The sequence below is a fragment of the Lipomyces tetrasporus genome (assembly GCF_029532465.1).
Source record: "Lipomyces tetrasporus strain NRRL Y-64009 chromosome Unknown POJ06scaffold_6, whole genome shotgun sequence".
Classification (NCBI taxonomy): domain Eukaryota; kingdom Fungi; phylum Ascomycota; class Lipomycetes; order Lipomycetales; family Lipomycetaceae; genus Lipomyces; species Lipomyces tetrasporus.
Window position 1 is genome coordinate 743,611 of NW_026611601.1, and position 14,887 is coordinate 758,497.

The window sequence follows — 14,887 nt, forward strand, 5'->3', positions numbered from 1 at the left end:
AAGAAGCACGGACCTAGTGTTTGCTTTGCCTGCAAAACGACAGTTACTTTCAGATTGGCATTCACATTCCAGTTTGCGACACCCACATGATCGGAACTTAAAAACCTAATAAACCTTGCGGCTTGAATATCGAGTATGCGGTGCCATATGCCGTGGCAGCTGTCAGGTCCATTTGATGACATGCTATAGGTCTGACATGCTGTATTCAGGTAGGGACTGCGATATCGGCGCCAGTGTCGCCCAGTTCTCGAAGGAGATCAAAAGATAGGATGTTGATGAACATTCTCGGTCGGCGGTCGTTCCAAGTTCGGATGCAAGAGCGATATTACCGATATATCCATCTTGGTGTGCTAATGTACGGTGAGTTAGGGAAATGGCCCCGATGCCCGTCGTCCATCCCGACGCAAGGTGTGATAGGCGTACCGTTGGTCTTAGGCAGGAGCACCGCAGCGCATGCTCGGGAATCGTGATCATGTGAATAGTCATGTGGGGGGATATTGCGGGCATGCACATATCTGGCAGCTCACAGTCAATAATCCACGTCAACCGACGAATGTCTGGAGTATTCGAGGAGCACCGCCAATTTAGGCTAGTCACTGCTGGGATCGTATTACTTACGAGAGAAGACGGCCAACTGGAGGGTTTACCTTTCGATCTGGGCAGTCCCCCGGGACGGGGACGAGGACGTACTTTCGATCATGCGCTGGAACTACAGGCGTGTTCGGCGCGGAGTGGCCAGGCACAAATGCTCTACTAAAACCGTGCACAAACCACGCACTAGCACCGACAGGTTTAACTACAGTTGCCACGATGCTGACTGGCCGCCAAGGTGTCGAATAACGGGGCATTCGTCTGCGCCAGCAAAGTGACGATGCGAGAACACATGCAAAGTTGTCTTGGGGCCTACAAAAAAAGCATGGACAGATTCACATTAATTTAATTCGCCTGTCCTTGTGATTGCTAGTCTAGCCTATAATGCCGACATATAAGCATATATATAAGCATATCCACGACGATCTGTCAGGTGGTTGTTGCCGGGGAATATCATCGGGACGGTGCGGCTCATTAGTATGGGAATTTCGCGCATACGGGGTGGCTTGAGGTGCGGCTCGTACGCGTTAAGGTGGTGTGCAATAACCACCAAGGCCCTTCGCCTGGTCCGAAGACGGCTAGCTAATTGTGGGAGCTAGCCCGTGATTGGCAATATCTAAGACAGCGAGCCAATCAAGACTCGTCGTATATTGCATAACGAGCTCGTGTGGCAGATCTGACGCGATAACCAAGAAGGTCCCCCGATTCGAACCCAATTGCTGGTCGCCTGAACTTCGGCGTCTCGGGCTTTTTCTCCCTTCACAGGTCCAATTACTTCAGCCATGCCGAGAAATATTCTTTTTCGTCGTCAGTGACTCTTTAAGACTTCGTTCGTCCCCTACTGTCATTGCCGGCATTCTCATTCTGTTGCTGCCATTCCTACATTCATTTCCCCCTCAATCGGTCATTATGGTTGCGCTCGCAGAGCACTTGCTTCCCTATCTTGTCGAAGCCCTTGTCAAGCGTGACGATGGCGATACCGAAGAGGCCACTCCTGAGTGCCCCACCGATAACAATTACGATGGACGGCTCGGTGTCCGTATCTCTGCAATCTTCGTCATCATGACCAGCAGTATGCTCGGTACGTGTTTCCAGAGCACTCTGCGAGATCGCCTTGTAGACTGACTTACTTATAGGTGCACTCTTTCCTGTGCTCACAAAGCAGTCCCGCCTCCATGTGCCAGAAGTCTGCTACTTTGTTGCAAAATTCTTCGGTTCCGGTGTCATCATAGCCACCGCGTTTATTCACGTATGATACTGCAGCTGTGCAAATCCATAACCGGTGAGCTAACATTCTCGCAGCTTCTGACTCCGGCTGTCGAAGCCCTCGGCGATGAGTGCCTCGGCGGCACCTGGGCCATCTATCCCTGGGCCATAGCTATTGCCATGATATCTGTGTTTATGTTGTTCTTCATCGAGCTAGTGACCTACCGATTCGCGACATTCAGTTCCTTCGCTGGCAATATTACAACGCACAGTGGAGACGCAGAGATTAGCACTCATGACAGTCACTTCTCACACGTGGACTCCCATATTGATACCGACCAGGGAATCGACCGTCCAGGCGCGCAGCGGCTTAACGACAAGGAAATTGCCAGCGGAAATACTAAAGACTTGGAGAAGGCTAGTCCTATTTCGGAGAGTCTCAGCGCCCAGATTGCGGCTGTCTTCATTCTCGAGTTTGGTGTCATCTTCCACTCCGTGTTCATTGGCCTTGCGCTAGCCATTGCTGGCGAAGAATTCAACACGCTGTATGTAGTTCTCGTCTTCCACCAGGGCTTCGAAGGTCTCGGGCTCGGCACCCGTCTGGCCAGCACTCCTTGGGCGCCGAACCGGCTATGGGTCCCCATTGTCATGGCCGCCGGCTACGGTATCACGACTCCTATCGCCATCGCGATCGGTCTCGGCGTCAGGTATTCGTACAGCGATTCTTCTCGCAGTGTCCTTATTTCGAACGGCATCTTCGACGCGCTCTCGGCCGGCATCTTACTGTACACCGGTCTCGTGGAGCTCATGGCACACGAATTCTTGTTCTCCCATGAAATGAGAACGGCGCCGTTTTCGCGCGTCCTATGGGCGTTCTTTGTCATGTGCCTAGGCGCCGGTCTCATGGCTCTTCTCGGGCGATGGGCTTAAAGTATTTGATTTCCTCGTTTGTAAACTGGATTGCTTTTAAATTCAGGTTGTAAAAAGTTATTCTTTTTATTTTTTCATCATCATCCTCACTTGGCGTGTTTTAATGGTCGGCCTTTGTCATGTGGTCATTGCTCGGATTTTGCTTCGGGATTTGGATATTTGCTAGCACACAGTAGATGTTACGATAATAATTAATGGGAAGGTACAATTATGACACTATGTAGGCATATATGGCGTGTATTGGGATCTATCTCTAATAATCGCACGTTTCAGCATTCCGTGTTCTACCGTAGCTTGCGTCACGGCTCCTGTTATGACGGCAATGCGTGAAAGATTAGCTTATAATTGAGCGACATGGTTATCATGATACAATGGATGACTATTCACCCGGTTTAGCCAACGTGCCCATCTCCAATTTATCTCCCTTCTCACCGACAAACACGACCTTGTTAACGCCAGTCGGTTCATCCTCGTCCTCGCCTTCTAGAAACACAACCAGCGAGCTCACGCGCTGGAACCGGACATAGCGCAACCGCACCGCGCTCCAGCCCTGTTCGTCCGGCCCGTCGATGTCGGCTTCGTGCACGGCCGGCACGGAGTTCGTGTCGTCGAACGACAGAATCGCTGGCAAATTCGTCCATACCTTGAGCTTTGTCGGCCGCTGCTTGACCTGGTCGTTGTCGTCCTTAGCAATCGGGGCTTGGATCAGGACCGAATGGACCTTGGTCGCATTCATAAACGGAACATAAAACAGCAACTGCGAGTCCGCGTCGCTTTCAATATTAGGCGTGCCGGCGGCAGACGAGAGAATCGTCGCAGAGAAAAGATCGCGCACTGAGGCTGTTATGTCGGTTGATTTTGCCGACGTGGCGTTGAGCGCTTCAAGGTTCTTGAATTCAATCGCGTGGTTGATCGCTTCCAACCCTTTTGGAATCAGGCTTTGGTATGTGCTGGTCGCTGCTGGTGCTGCTGCTGGTGGCGGCGACGACGATGACGACGACTCGGCTGGTGGTGCATCTGATGACGAACCAGCACTCGCAGCCATCAGCGCAACTCTTCGCAACGTACTCTCTAGCTCGGGCAGATTCGCGCCTCGAACTCGTGCAACCTCCCTGCCCTTTGCCAGGAATAAAAACGTCGGCCTAAGATACCACCAATTAGCTTCCATTCATCCAAACTCCGACTCCATAGTTGGAACACGTACACAGCAGTGATCTTGAATTGTCCGGCAATCTCCTTGTTCTTATCGATATCTACCGACGCGAAGATAACATTTGGATATTTCTCTGGGAATTTTTCAAAATGAGGTGCAATCGTCTTGCACGGGCCTGCCCTCGTCCATTAGTAAGAAAATCCCAACTACGCCAGCACCCCGCGTCCCCGCGCCATGGGCATTATTTAACATATATACTAGACAAAGGACATACCGCACCAGACTGCATTAAAATCAATAACCGCCAGATCATGCGCGTTCAGGGCCGCGAAATCTGCCGCGTTCGTGATGACTTGGACTGCGCTCGCCATCGGCAACTTGTATCCCGTCTACTTTCGAATTGTCACAAAAATGGATCTAGCTATAACCACCAGGATCGAAAACAAAATAATGCTATTTGTTCCCTAGAATATTTCTATGTCGCGAACAATGATCTGTGTATGGGTACGTCCGCGTGAAAAGGAGCATCCAGATCACTCTAGAACCGCCCCGCTGTTGGCAATGACGCAGTGCCGCATTGAACATAACAGCATATCCTCCTCGTCATATAAACCTATTACTAACCGAAAGCGCACGCACAGTGTGGTGATGTCCACCACAAATATTACGATAATTGATGATATATATTATATAATTCTCAAATGTACAATAATCTTATACCAATAAATAGATATGTCAAATGAATATAAAAGAAACGGCGCCAATACAGCGCAAGGAGATCATCCTAGCAAGTATAAAACTGCAGCTAATCCGTCCGTCCGCCCGACTAACCCTGCAGTGTAACTATACAAGCAAATAGTATGGAAAACACTAAACAAATATAGCAAAAAAGTACCAATGCGCAACACCCCGCCATGTAAAAACAAAGCCAAGAAAAGTAAATTAGATATTAACAAGTAATCTTCGAACGCCGGAAATCCCGAAACCCGTAGTAGCAAAACAATAAAGGTTCACCCGTTCCGATAGCCCGACACCTGTTACCCAGCCAACCGTAGATTCATATTACCAATAAGCAAATAAAACGGAAAAATGAGAGATGTACAGGTCCGAAGGCAAAAATAAAAATCAAAATGAGGAGAGAGGGCGCGTATCAAAAGCACGGTCGAGATATAACGCCGGTGGTACTATATGCAACTACATACAGCAAGGCAATGAATGCGATCACAGCGCAGCCGGAGTGCGAACGCCTGTGGACCGTACGACAGAGCTGTGTGAGTGGATGCTGCCACTCATCTCCATCTTCTTCTTCAACGATGCAAGACGGCTGCGTATACTATTAACATCTGCAAAGCTAGTTAGCATCAGAGCGTCTTCCAAACTTTACGAATCAATCAGCTCACATCCTTCAACCGTCCGCTTATCGTCTTCATCTACAGGTTCACCAGTTCCGTCCTGATCTAGGATCGCCTGAAGCATCCACAACGACGTCTCGTACGCAATTTCGCATCCAGGCAAGTCGTCGCCAACCAGCTCATTTATTGCCGCCGCACGAGACATCTCCAACGCGCGGTCATAAATTAATTTCTCGGCAGTGACTCCAGACGTGGCATCGGGAGTTTGAGGAACACCCTTGCCGGATGGATCTGACAACTTCATGCGCACAAATTCAGCCTTTTCGAGCGCTTCGTTGAATCGCTCGCGTACCCACTGGACAGCGCCGTTAAGACGACCAGAGGCACCAACCGATCCGTTCTCGGCCCACCAATTCGCAGCCAGATCCATTGCTTTGGCAAGCAAGGACAGCGACTTGACAAAGAGAACGAGCGCTTCCTCAGATAGAGCCGCTACCGCGTCCGTAGTAAGCTCTGTCGACAACGTGATATCGCTCGAGGGCGTTGATGGCAGCAGCTGCGAGAATTTCACGTGAGCGAATTGGTACACGACATTGGACTTTGCTGCCAGATCTTCAATGTGCAGAATAACGCTCATCTCGCGGTCGTCAATCGGATGAACGTCTTTTGGCGGAGTAGATCCGCGGCTGGATCTTCCGTACGGATATGGAGGCGAACCAGATAACGGGACAGAGCCGTCACCTCTGCCAAACAGACGGGCGCTGGCCATAGAGAGCGCCTTGGCCAGTGTCGAGGTCGGCGAGCTCCCGTACGTGAGACGACGTTGATCGAGAGAATAAGAGTAGCCCCGCGCCCGTGGATTGCTGCTCGAGTACGACGAGTTGCGCGATGAGGTCGACAGTCGGCGTTGCAGAGCCGCATTCGTCATGACTTTGGGGGAATAGGCAAGCTCGTCGGCAAGGGCGTTAACTTCGACCGTGCGCTTTTCAACGACGACGTACTCGCGCTCGAACATGACATCGTCTTCCGGACGACCAAGCGTGCCGGTACGAGCGAGCGACTGTTGAACGGCAGGGGTCGACCGACGGCTGCTGGTGCTGGTTATCGACGATGATCGCTCGCGGCGGTCTGAAGAAGAAGTAGGATGAACCTGGTGCTGGTTGTTCTGGACCAATAGTGATGAACCGGGAGATGGAGATTTGCGCTGTTCAGGTCGGTCGGACGACAATGACTGCTGATCTGACGATGCCGAGGAGGCACGCTGATGCGGAGTAGACGTCGCGACCGGGTGCCCCTGGTGCCGGGTCTGAGGTAACGCACCCTGGCTTGGCTTTCGTCGAAGAACAGGCTGCGTAGCTCGGTTCGGCGTCACCGTACCAACATCAGTATTTGTGGCAACAGGCGTTGTTCCTGTGACGGTAGCCGGTTGGGCAGAATGCGCGCGGGTGGGCACAGGCGCGGACGAAGGGGGCGTAGCATTTTTGGCCAGGTATTCGGCAATGAACTTGTCTTCCTCCATGCCGTCCAAGAAACTAGCAACATCCTGGACGGCAGGAATCTCACCGCGAACGACTTCATCGTCGAAAAACTCTTTAAATCCCATTCGCTCGACAGGGTTACGCCGCAACAGTCCGCGGATCAACAACTTCATCTCGTCCGAGACCGGCACATCTTCCGAAAACTTTATTCGATCATCGCTTTTTTCTATTTTCCGCAAGAGCTCAACGTGATTACTCGCGCGGAAAGGTGCTTTGCCCATAGTCATTTCGTACAAAACAGTGCCGACCGACCAGAGATCTGCCTTGGCGTCATATTTCTCGTAGCGCAAGATTTCTGGAGCCATGTATAACGGCGATCCACAGAGCGTTTCCGCGAGGCTAGTGCTGGGGAGAATGCGCGCGAAACCAAAATCTGCGAGCTTGAGCACGGGTAAGCCCCATCTGCCGGCATATCCCAAATCGATTGCATCTTGCTCAGTGCGCGGCGGCGGACAGAGAAGCAAGTTCTGCGGCTTGACGTCGCGGTGGATAAGATTGCGATCGCGGAGGAACGAGAGTGCACTGGCGAGTTGCTTGAGGAAATGGCGGACGACGACTTCGTTGAGGCCGCCGCCTGGAGGATTCGGGAACTTGGCGACCATGGACGCAACGAGAGGGATGTTGGACAGCTTATCCCGTTTCTTGATGAAATAACTCAGATCACCTAGCGAGCAGTATTCCATGACAAGATGGATGTATGACGATGAATGCTGGCAGTCGAGGAGGGCCACGATGTGCGGATGCGACAGGGTCTTGAGGATCTTGATTTCGGACTCTAGATTCTCGAGAAGCTTTTTATTCAGTTTTGCGCGGACAACGGACTTGATTGCTACCGCCGTTTGTGTTTTCTGTGGCAGGATAACGTCAGTATGGGTGGACATGTTACCGATGGCAGCGGCCGCCGCGGCCGGGGGAGGGGGGGGGGTGCGCGTCGCTCGTGACAAAAGATGAGTCAACTAACACATACCATATGAACGCCCTTGTAGACGTTGGCAAAGCTACCGCGACCGATTTCGTTTCCGATGCGGTACTGGCCTATGGAATAGTCCATCGGCGGTGCACCCGCCGATGACGCGGACGAGCTGGGACGCTGCTCGTGCGGCATTGGGGGGGGACTCGTGTTCTAAGCGCCGTTCGGGAGGAGGCGGGACGATAAGAGAAGGAGTGGCGAACAGCGGACGCTGCCGCGGGAGTATCGTAATTAATACAGAGGAGGAGCTGAGATGATTGAGAGGACAGCGAAGATGCCGGCGGAGAATGAGGGAGAGGACGATGGGACAGAGACGGAAATGGAGATGAAGTCGTGCGCGGACGACGAAGGGCGCAATGATGAGCACCACGGCACCGTATCAGCCACACTTGCCTTCTTCGGCCGCGGAACCAGCGTGGCTGGTGGCAGTCAGGCGAGCGCCCGCACCGCCGCCACCGCCCCATATCCTCAGGGAGGTGGCGCAGGACTGTGGCATAGTCCCAGTAGTCGGTAACGGTTTGCCGGCATTTGCACAATTCCAGATACTTTGCACGGCCAAAGCCAACAAAACATTCCGACCGGTGACAGGGTCATAGATGAATTGCTTTTTGCTGTTGCTGTTGCTGGTGATGGCGAGCTCGGCGGCGCTATCGCGCAAAGGTGATGTGTTGGGAGTTTCAGTTGGGAGTTTGGCAGAGTGGGTGAGAAATCATGCAAAATGTAACCAGATCCGATGATGATATATTATTAGATTGAGTCGTTGCGCAGTTCCGGGCCCCGAGATGTACATTCAGGTTATTGTTTACTGTCGCACTACTGTTCAGCGACTGCAAATTACTTAATCAGTCGAGTTCGGGGCCTAAAACGAAGGAAAATTATGGTTAGATATCTGGGTCATCGAATTCTATAGCTTGATCAGTTTCGAGCTGTATAATGAATTGACAATATCTATCTTAGACAGTAAGGTAATGATGCAGCCTGACTAATTAGCATTATTCTGCACGCCCACTCTACGCAGATAGCATGTTCGAGTTGTCAGAAATGTGTCGTCAACTAGACCAGTTTACATGTCGACAGCAATCTATTATGGTAAGTTTTCGAGGGTCTCGTGCAGAAGCATTGGTCGTCGCGCGACTTGAGGTCGAAGCTTAATTTCGTCCGAGCCAGCTGAGGCTGTCTATCTGAGCTGCTTGTTACGGAATGTAATATTGTCAATAGATATCGTATGCTCTGTCGAATGGCAATGCGGCGAATGAGTGCGAGTATTGGTCAGTTATTAGGCCGCATAATAGATAGTGCCACAGGAGGTGTAATTGCTATACGCGTCGCGGGTTGGCTGCGCGAACCTAATTAAAATTACGGATCCGCAGGCTGGCGCAGTGGACGATGGATGATACGTAGCGCTTAGTTAATAATAATAATATAGGCTGGAAGAGCAAAATCCAAGAAGAAACCGTAAACAGACTTTCTCGATACTACGTACGCGACTCGTTTACTTTGGCGAGCTTTTTTTGTTGCGTTAGCTTTGGTATTCTGTACCTGAGCGGGGGCAAAGTTGGGTTCGCGCTCCGACCCGACGACATTATTGTCGTTCCCGCTACCTGTGCCTACTCTCCCCACGGCCGAACCCTCTCTACATCGTCTCCGCTACTCGAAATATTCTTTTCTTCCTCCTCGCTGTCTCCTCGTTGTCCTTCTCTCGACTGCTTCCAGTTTTCGCTGACCCCTGCACAGAACTGAGCATCGCCGCACGCTGTCGCCGTAACCTTGCTAATTTTGGATCGATTTTTTTTTGCACGTAAAACGATTCGCCTCTGAGTTACATAGGTTGCATCAATCGCCTCTTCTTCCTATCTCTCGCCTCATTCTCTGCACCCATCGAACACATTACCGCCGAGCCCGGCGCGAAGTAGCAGCATTTACATCGTTACCAACCCGGCGACTCGAGACGCACTCGCACCCCATATGGAGCGAACCGAGTACTACTCTTCCCCGCTATTCGATGTCGGGCTTTTAATAGGCGACCCGTTTGCTCTCGCGACGATATCAGTTGCTGCTGTGCGTGATATATTTTGTTGTTAATGTCAATATTTCTGTGTGTTGGGATTGCGTGGGGTTTGTTGATGGGTTGAAACGCGGTCGCCGAGGGTGGCACGCACACACACGAACTGATGCCAACGACAAGCTCGAACAAGTAGTTGAGGAGATGCTGACAAGTCAACAGATAGGCTGGTTTATTGCCTTGGCTGCGTCCATAGTCGCAGACGTGGGCGGCCCGTACCCGCAGTTCAGTTGGTGGGGCATCGTCTACGAGTTTCTCGTCATCTGCGGCGTCATCTACGTTATCGGCGCGAACGCTATCGAACCGTACCGCATTGCCGTAAGTTTGTTACTGGTTTGTTACTGTATTGTTTGGCAACAGAGTCTGACGGCCGTGTCAAGATCGTCGGATTCACGGCCGCCGCGCTGGTGTACACGACCAACTCGACCAACAACCTCGTGTACACTGGCCGTGCCGCCGACGCTGCCGCCGCCGCCGGCCACATCCTTTTGTCTATCATCAACATCCTGTGGATATTCTACTTTGGTACGACGTCGGATGCGGGCCCGCACGCGTTCATAGACTCGTACGCGCTGCATCGCGATGCCAGGTATAACGACCGGCACCGAGCAAAGTACCCGCCCGCGCAGCCGTCACCTGCCCACTCGCGTGGCTTCCAGCCAATGCAGCAGGCGGCGCTGCCGTCGTCGTCCCAGACCCACTCCCAGCAGGCGTACTACGAGGCCGGCCCGGCGACGACAGGGTCGATCCGGCCCCACCAGATGTTCACGTCGGCGCAGCTGAACGGGTTCGAGACGACAAGTCTGCAAGGCGGGCCCGGGAGCATGGTCATGCGGCGGCCGTCGGCCGCGGCAGCGGGCGCGTATGCGGGATCGTCGCATAACGGATCCGGACTGGTCTTGCCGCAGACTGGCAGCGCCACGAACTTGCATTCGGCCAGCGGCACGATGCTGAGCGGCGGCGGCGGCGGCCAGCAGGACGACCACGGTCAATTACAGCAGCAGCAGACGGGCGGCACGAGCACGATGATCGAGCCGCTGGACGTGCCGACCGAGTATCCGCTGCGGGCGCGGGCGATCTACAGCTACGAGGCGAACCCGGAGGACGCAAACGAGATCTCGTTTGTCAAGGACGAGATCCTCGAGGTCAGCGACGTGTCGGGCCGGTGGTGGCAGGCGCGGCGAGCAAACGGCGAGGTCGGCATCTGTCCGAGCAACTATGTCCAGCTGCTTGATGACTAAACGAAAAGAACAAAGTTGTGTGCATGTCGGTTTGGTGCGATACATTCGGAGTCTTTTGGCGTGTGTTCAATATGCTTGTATAATACTTGTACGTCATAATGGTGTTGCGACATGTATATTTTTTTTCTTCTCTTTGTACAATACGTTGTAAACTCCAATAGAAGACAGAGTTGGAACAAAAAAAAATGTAAGTCTAACATACATGTGCCCAGAATGCAATTTCATCATGCCTTTAAGTGAAACCGATTGCCCAATACAACGAATACCCTAAAACAAATTAAACTACAAGAGCAAAAAAATCTAATGAACCCTAGTCTCGTATACAACGCTGGACCCGATCTCCGTGGCCACGTCACCGAGGCCGACGAGCTCGCCGACGCTCTTGACGACCTCGGCCGAGTCGATCAGGTGCCAAATCGCGGTCGTCATCTTTGACGACGGCCCGATCGTGACCGTGAACGTGCGGTCCTGGTCGAGCTCGTCGATCTTGCGCAGGGCCCGGAACATGTCCTCGTCGGTCGAGTCGTCGCCCATGCAGAGGATAAAGTCGGGCGTGGCCGGCGTCGCGCCGGCGCCCACGACGTAGTCGACCACGAGCCGCTTTGCGATCTCGCCCTTGTTGACGAACCGCGGGCGCACCTCGAGGTTGGCCTTGCCGGCCATGACCTCGACGTCGTACTTCGGCGTGACCGTGTTCTCGAGGTGGTTCTGGCACTCGCGCGCCTGGAACGCGCCGTACTCGGGGTCGGCCCGGCGGTAGTGCCAGGTCACGGCCGCGCGCTTGCGTTCGATGAACGCGCCCTGGGTGCGCTCGGTGTAGTACTGGAAGATGTCGATCACGTCTTTCTGCCACGACATGTCGAACGTCTCGGTCAGGTTCAGCCAGGTGTCCGACCCGATCGGCCGCATGAAGCAGCCGTGTTCGGCCGAGAGGCCGAGCCGGTGGATGTGGCCGAGGTGCTGCTCGAGGAACGCCTGGTCTCTGCCGGATATGATCCAGACTTGATTGCACGGGTCGGCCGCGAGTCGCTCGAGCGCGTGCAGGACTTTTTGCTGCGGGATCGCGGCCGACGGCTCCTTCACGATCGGCGCCAGCGTGCCGTCGTAGTCAAACATGAACAGCCGGCGGCTGGCGGACCTGTACTTTGTGTGCATGAGCGGCCGGTCCAGCACGGGCGTCATGTGGGAGTGGTCGTACGAGGCCAACGTCAACACGAGCCCGGACAGGAACTGGGAGACCCAGGCCTGGATCGTGTGGGTCGTGACGTGCTTGTAGAGCTTTGATTCGAGCTCGGCCTTGCGCTCGGGCTTCATGACCAGGCACGCGTGGATGGCTTTGGCGACGCCGACCGAGTCCCATGGGTTGACCATGATCGCGTCCGTCAGCATGCCGGCCGTGCCCGAGAACTCGGACAGGATGACGGGGCCGTGGGAGTCCCGCTGGCAGACAACGTACTCGAGCGACGTCGTGTTCATGCCGTCCCGGACCGACGTGATGAGGGCCAGGTCGGCGACGCGCAGCAAAGCAAAGTACTCGTCCCGGGCGATCTGCTGGGGATAGTGCTGGACGGGCGTGAAGTGGAGCATGCCGTAGGTGCCGTTGATGTGGGCAATGATCTCGTTCACTTTCTTCTCGATCTTTGCCGAGTGCGCGTACGCGGGGCTGGTGACCTGGATCAGCACGACGTGTTCGACCATTTCAGGGTACATCTGGCAGAACATTTCAAACGCGTGCAGCTTTTGGATTACGCCGCGGACCGAGTCGAGCCTGTCGCGGCCGACGATGATTTTCTTGCCCGGGTACAGGTCGCGGATCGCGACCATGTTCTCGCGCACGGCGTCGGTGTCCATGTCGCGCTGGACCCGGCCGGCGTCGATGCCGATGGGGAACACGTCGATGGCGACCCGGGCGCCGAACGCGTCTACGGACGACGACGTCGACTCGAACCCGAGCACGCGGGTGCAGGCAGAGATGAAGTGCCGCGAGTAGGAGTAGGCCTGGAAGCCGATCATGTTTGACCCGAGCATGCCTTCGAGCAGCTCGCGCCGCTTGGTCAGGTACCGGAAGTACTCGGACGACGGGAACGGCGCGTGCAGGAACGTGCAGATGTAGGCCTTGGGCAGGCGCTGGCGCAAGATTTGCGGCAGCAGCAGCAGGTGGTAGTCGTGGACCCAGATGATGTCGCCGGGCTTGTAGATTTCGCAGATTTTGTCCGCGAACGCCTCGTTGAACTTGACGTAGTCGAGCCACCACTTCTTCTCCTCCATGCCGTCTGACGGTTCGCCGAGGATGTAATGCAGCAATGGCCAGAGCACTGGCGAACTTTTGTTCAGCAGTCGTCCAAACAAACCAAAGATCAATTTTACTCACCCTGCTCGGCATATGCTCTCCACCGCCCCTGTTCGCCGCCGTACAAAAACACGGGCACGATAGTGCTTCCGTTCTTGGCCGCGGCGTCCTCGAGCAGCGACTTTGCCTTGTCGTGCTCGGCCTCGGTCAGCTTGAACTCGTTCACGACCGGCGCGACATGGTTTCCGGCCCGGGCGGTGGCAGCCGCCAGCTGGGCCGCGATCCGGTCCTCATAGTTAATAATCTCGCCCGTCCACGCGACCAGGACGGTCTCCCAGCTCGTGCCGGTCTCGAGAAAGGACTGGCTCGAGTAGAGGGCCGAGTTTCCGCGCCGATGCCGGACGGTTAGGGGCAGCTCTTGGCTGAGGGACGGGGCGCCGCCGGTGCTCTCGGTGTCGCCGCTGGCTACTTCGTCGAGGGCGGCGGCAAAGACGTCGGTTGCGTCGGGCGGCACGTCAGTGCAGAGCTCGTAGGGGAGGAGGTTCATGGCAGAGATGACGCGGCCGGTGCAGCCGATGGCGATGGCCTCTGGGGAGTCTGGCAGGCAGCATTCTGTTGTGAGGTTCGACAGCAGCGTCGGCGCTTGCAGATCAGCGATAGTAGTCGGCATGGCGATGCCTGTGTGTGGAGCTGTGTATATTGTGTATATGATGTGTGGAGTGGAGTGGAGCGGGCAGGCGGGCAGGCAGTCAGTCAGTATAGTTAGCCAGATGGCCCGAGGCGGGTTAGGAGTGGGTTTGTGCGCGGCTTGCTGGTTACCTACATGGAGACCCGGGGCGCATGAATTAACATACAAGGCTACGGGGGCGCCAGTCGAATATATAGCGGGCTTTGTGCGGATGGCTATAGCAGTGATTCTTGTACGTACGGTCCAGTCACTAGTCTGTCCAAAGTGCTCCTGTTGCCGTTCTACCCTGTCCAGCTGGCAGCTGGCAGCGAGTCAACTGTGCCAGGTGCGCTGGCGATGCGTCGGTCGGTCGTCAGGGTACTTTTGGTATTTGTGTTTAGTCCCATCAGTCCACCTGCACCATTCCGGATGAGGCTGCGGTGCTGCTGCTGTTGTTGTAGACTAAACCACAGCATGCAACTCTCCACGGGGCTTCGCGCTGATCGTTTAGCCAGCGCAGCCACCAACGGGCCGCTTCGGTCTGCGGAAGCGGCCGGAGATGGGATGCTGATTGATTGCATACATGGATATATTCTGGGACAACAACACGGGGACAAGGCACGCAACAAAAGGGAAACAATGTCGTGCATCTGGCACCACGCCAGTGAAGATGTTCGTCACACAACGTGTGGGCACATCACCGCGGTCGACTCCGTCTGCCGACTAATTCGCGGCGAATTCGGTCTTCCGGAGCCAGAGCGGCACAATTTATTGCCTAGCCGGATTCGAATCAGGCTGGCTGTTCCCAGAACCTGTCTGATTGGCCCGGAACTGCCCCTGGGCGTGCGCTCGACGCAGAGTAGTTTGACGACTTGCTAGTTTAGTGG

General features: G+C 54.5%; 5 protein-coding genes across 5 annotated transcripts; 2 read left to right on the forward strand and 3 right to left on the reverse strand.

Moving 5' to 3' along the window:
• The first annotated feature begins 1,157 nt into the window (after positions 1-1,157).
• Positions 1,158-2,948, forward strand: POJ06DRAFT_210988 (Zinc/iron permease). The gene is made up of 3 exons (XM_056185438.1): positions 1,158-1,672; positions 1,728-1,840; positions 1,894-2,948. Exons 1-3 carry the CDS (start codon positions 1,501-1,503, stop codon positions 2,725-2,727), a joined length of 1,119 nt encoding a protein of 372 aa, XP_056043254.1. The 5' UTR covers positions 1,158-1,500; the 3' UTR covers positions 2,728-2,948.
• On the reverse strand, positions 2,917-4,676 carry POJ06DRAFT_117075 (PITH domain-containing protein). The gene is made up of 3 exons (XM_056184180.1): positions 4,155-4,676; positions 3,932-4,055; positions 2,917-3,869 (listed from the first exon to the last, which is right to left on the reverse strand). The coding sequence occupies exons 1-3, from the start codon at positions 4,249-4,251 to the stop codon at positions 3,107-3,109; spliced, it is 984 nt and encodes a 327-aa protein (XP_056043255.1). The 5' UTR covers positions 4,252-4,676; the 3' UTR covers positions 2,917-3,106.
• Positions 4,677-7,985, reverse strand: POJ06DRAFT_117074 (kinase-like domain-containing protein). Its single transcript, XM_056184179.1, has 3 exons — positions 7,738-7,985; positions 5,281-7,618; positions 4,677-5,223 (listed from the first exon to the last, which is right to left on the reverse strand). Exons 1-3 carry the CDS (start codon positions 7,873-7,875, stop codon positions 5,102-5,104), a joined length of 2,598 nt encoding a protein of 865 aa, XP_056043256.1. The 5' UTR covers positions 7,876-7,985; the 3' UTR covers positions 4,677-5,101.
• Positions 7,986-9,363: 1,378 nt separating this feature from the next.
• On the forward strand, positions 9,364-11,228 carry POJ06DRAFT_254533 (uncharacterized protein). Its single transcript, XM_056187787.1, has 3 exons — positions 9,364-9,798; positions 9,965-10,120; positions 10,183-11,228. Exons 1-3 carry the CDS (start codon positions 9,706-9,708, stop codon positions 11,041-11,043), a joined length of 1,110 nt encoding a protein of 369 aa, XP_056043257.1. The 5' UTR covers positions 9,364-9,705; the 3' UTR covers positions 11,044-11,228.
• Positions 11,229-11,343: 115 nt separating this feature from the next.
• On the reverse strand, positions 11,344-13,880 carry POJ06DRAFT_198463 (glycosyltransferase family 20-domain-containing protein; the record flags this gene model as incomplete). The annotated part of the gene is made up of 2 exons (XM_056185111.1): positions 11,344-13,358; positions 13,415-13,880. The coding sequence occupies 2 exons, from the start codon at positions 13,878-13,880 to the stop codon at positions 11,344-11,346; spliced, it is 2,481 nt and encodes an 826-aa protein (XP_056043258.1).
• Positions 13,881-14,887: the final 1,007 nt, after the last annotated feature.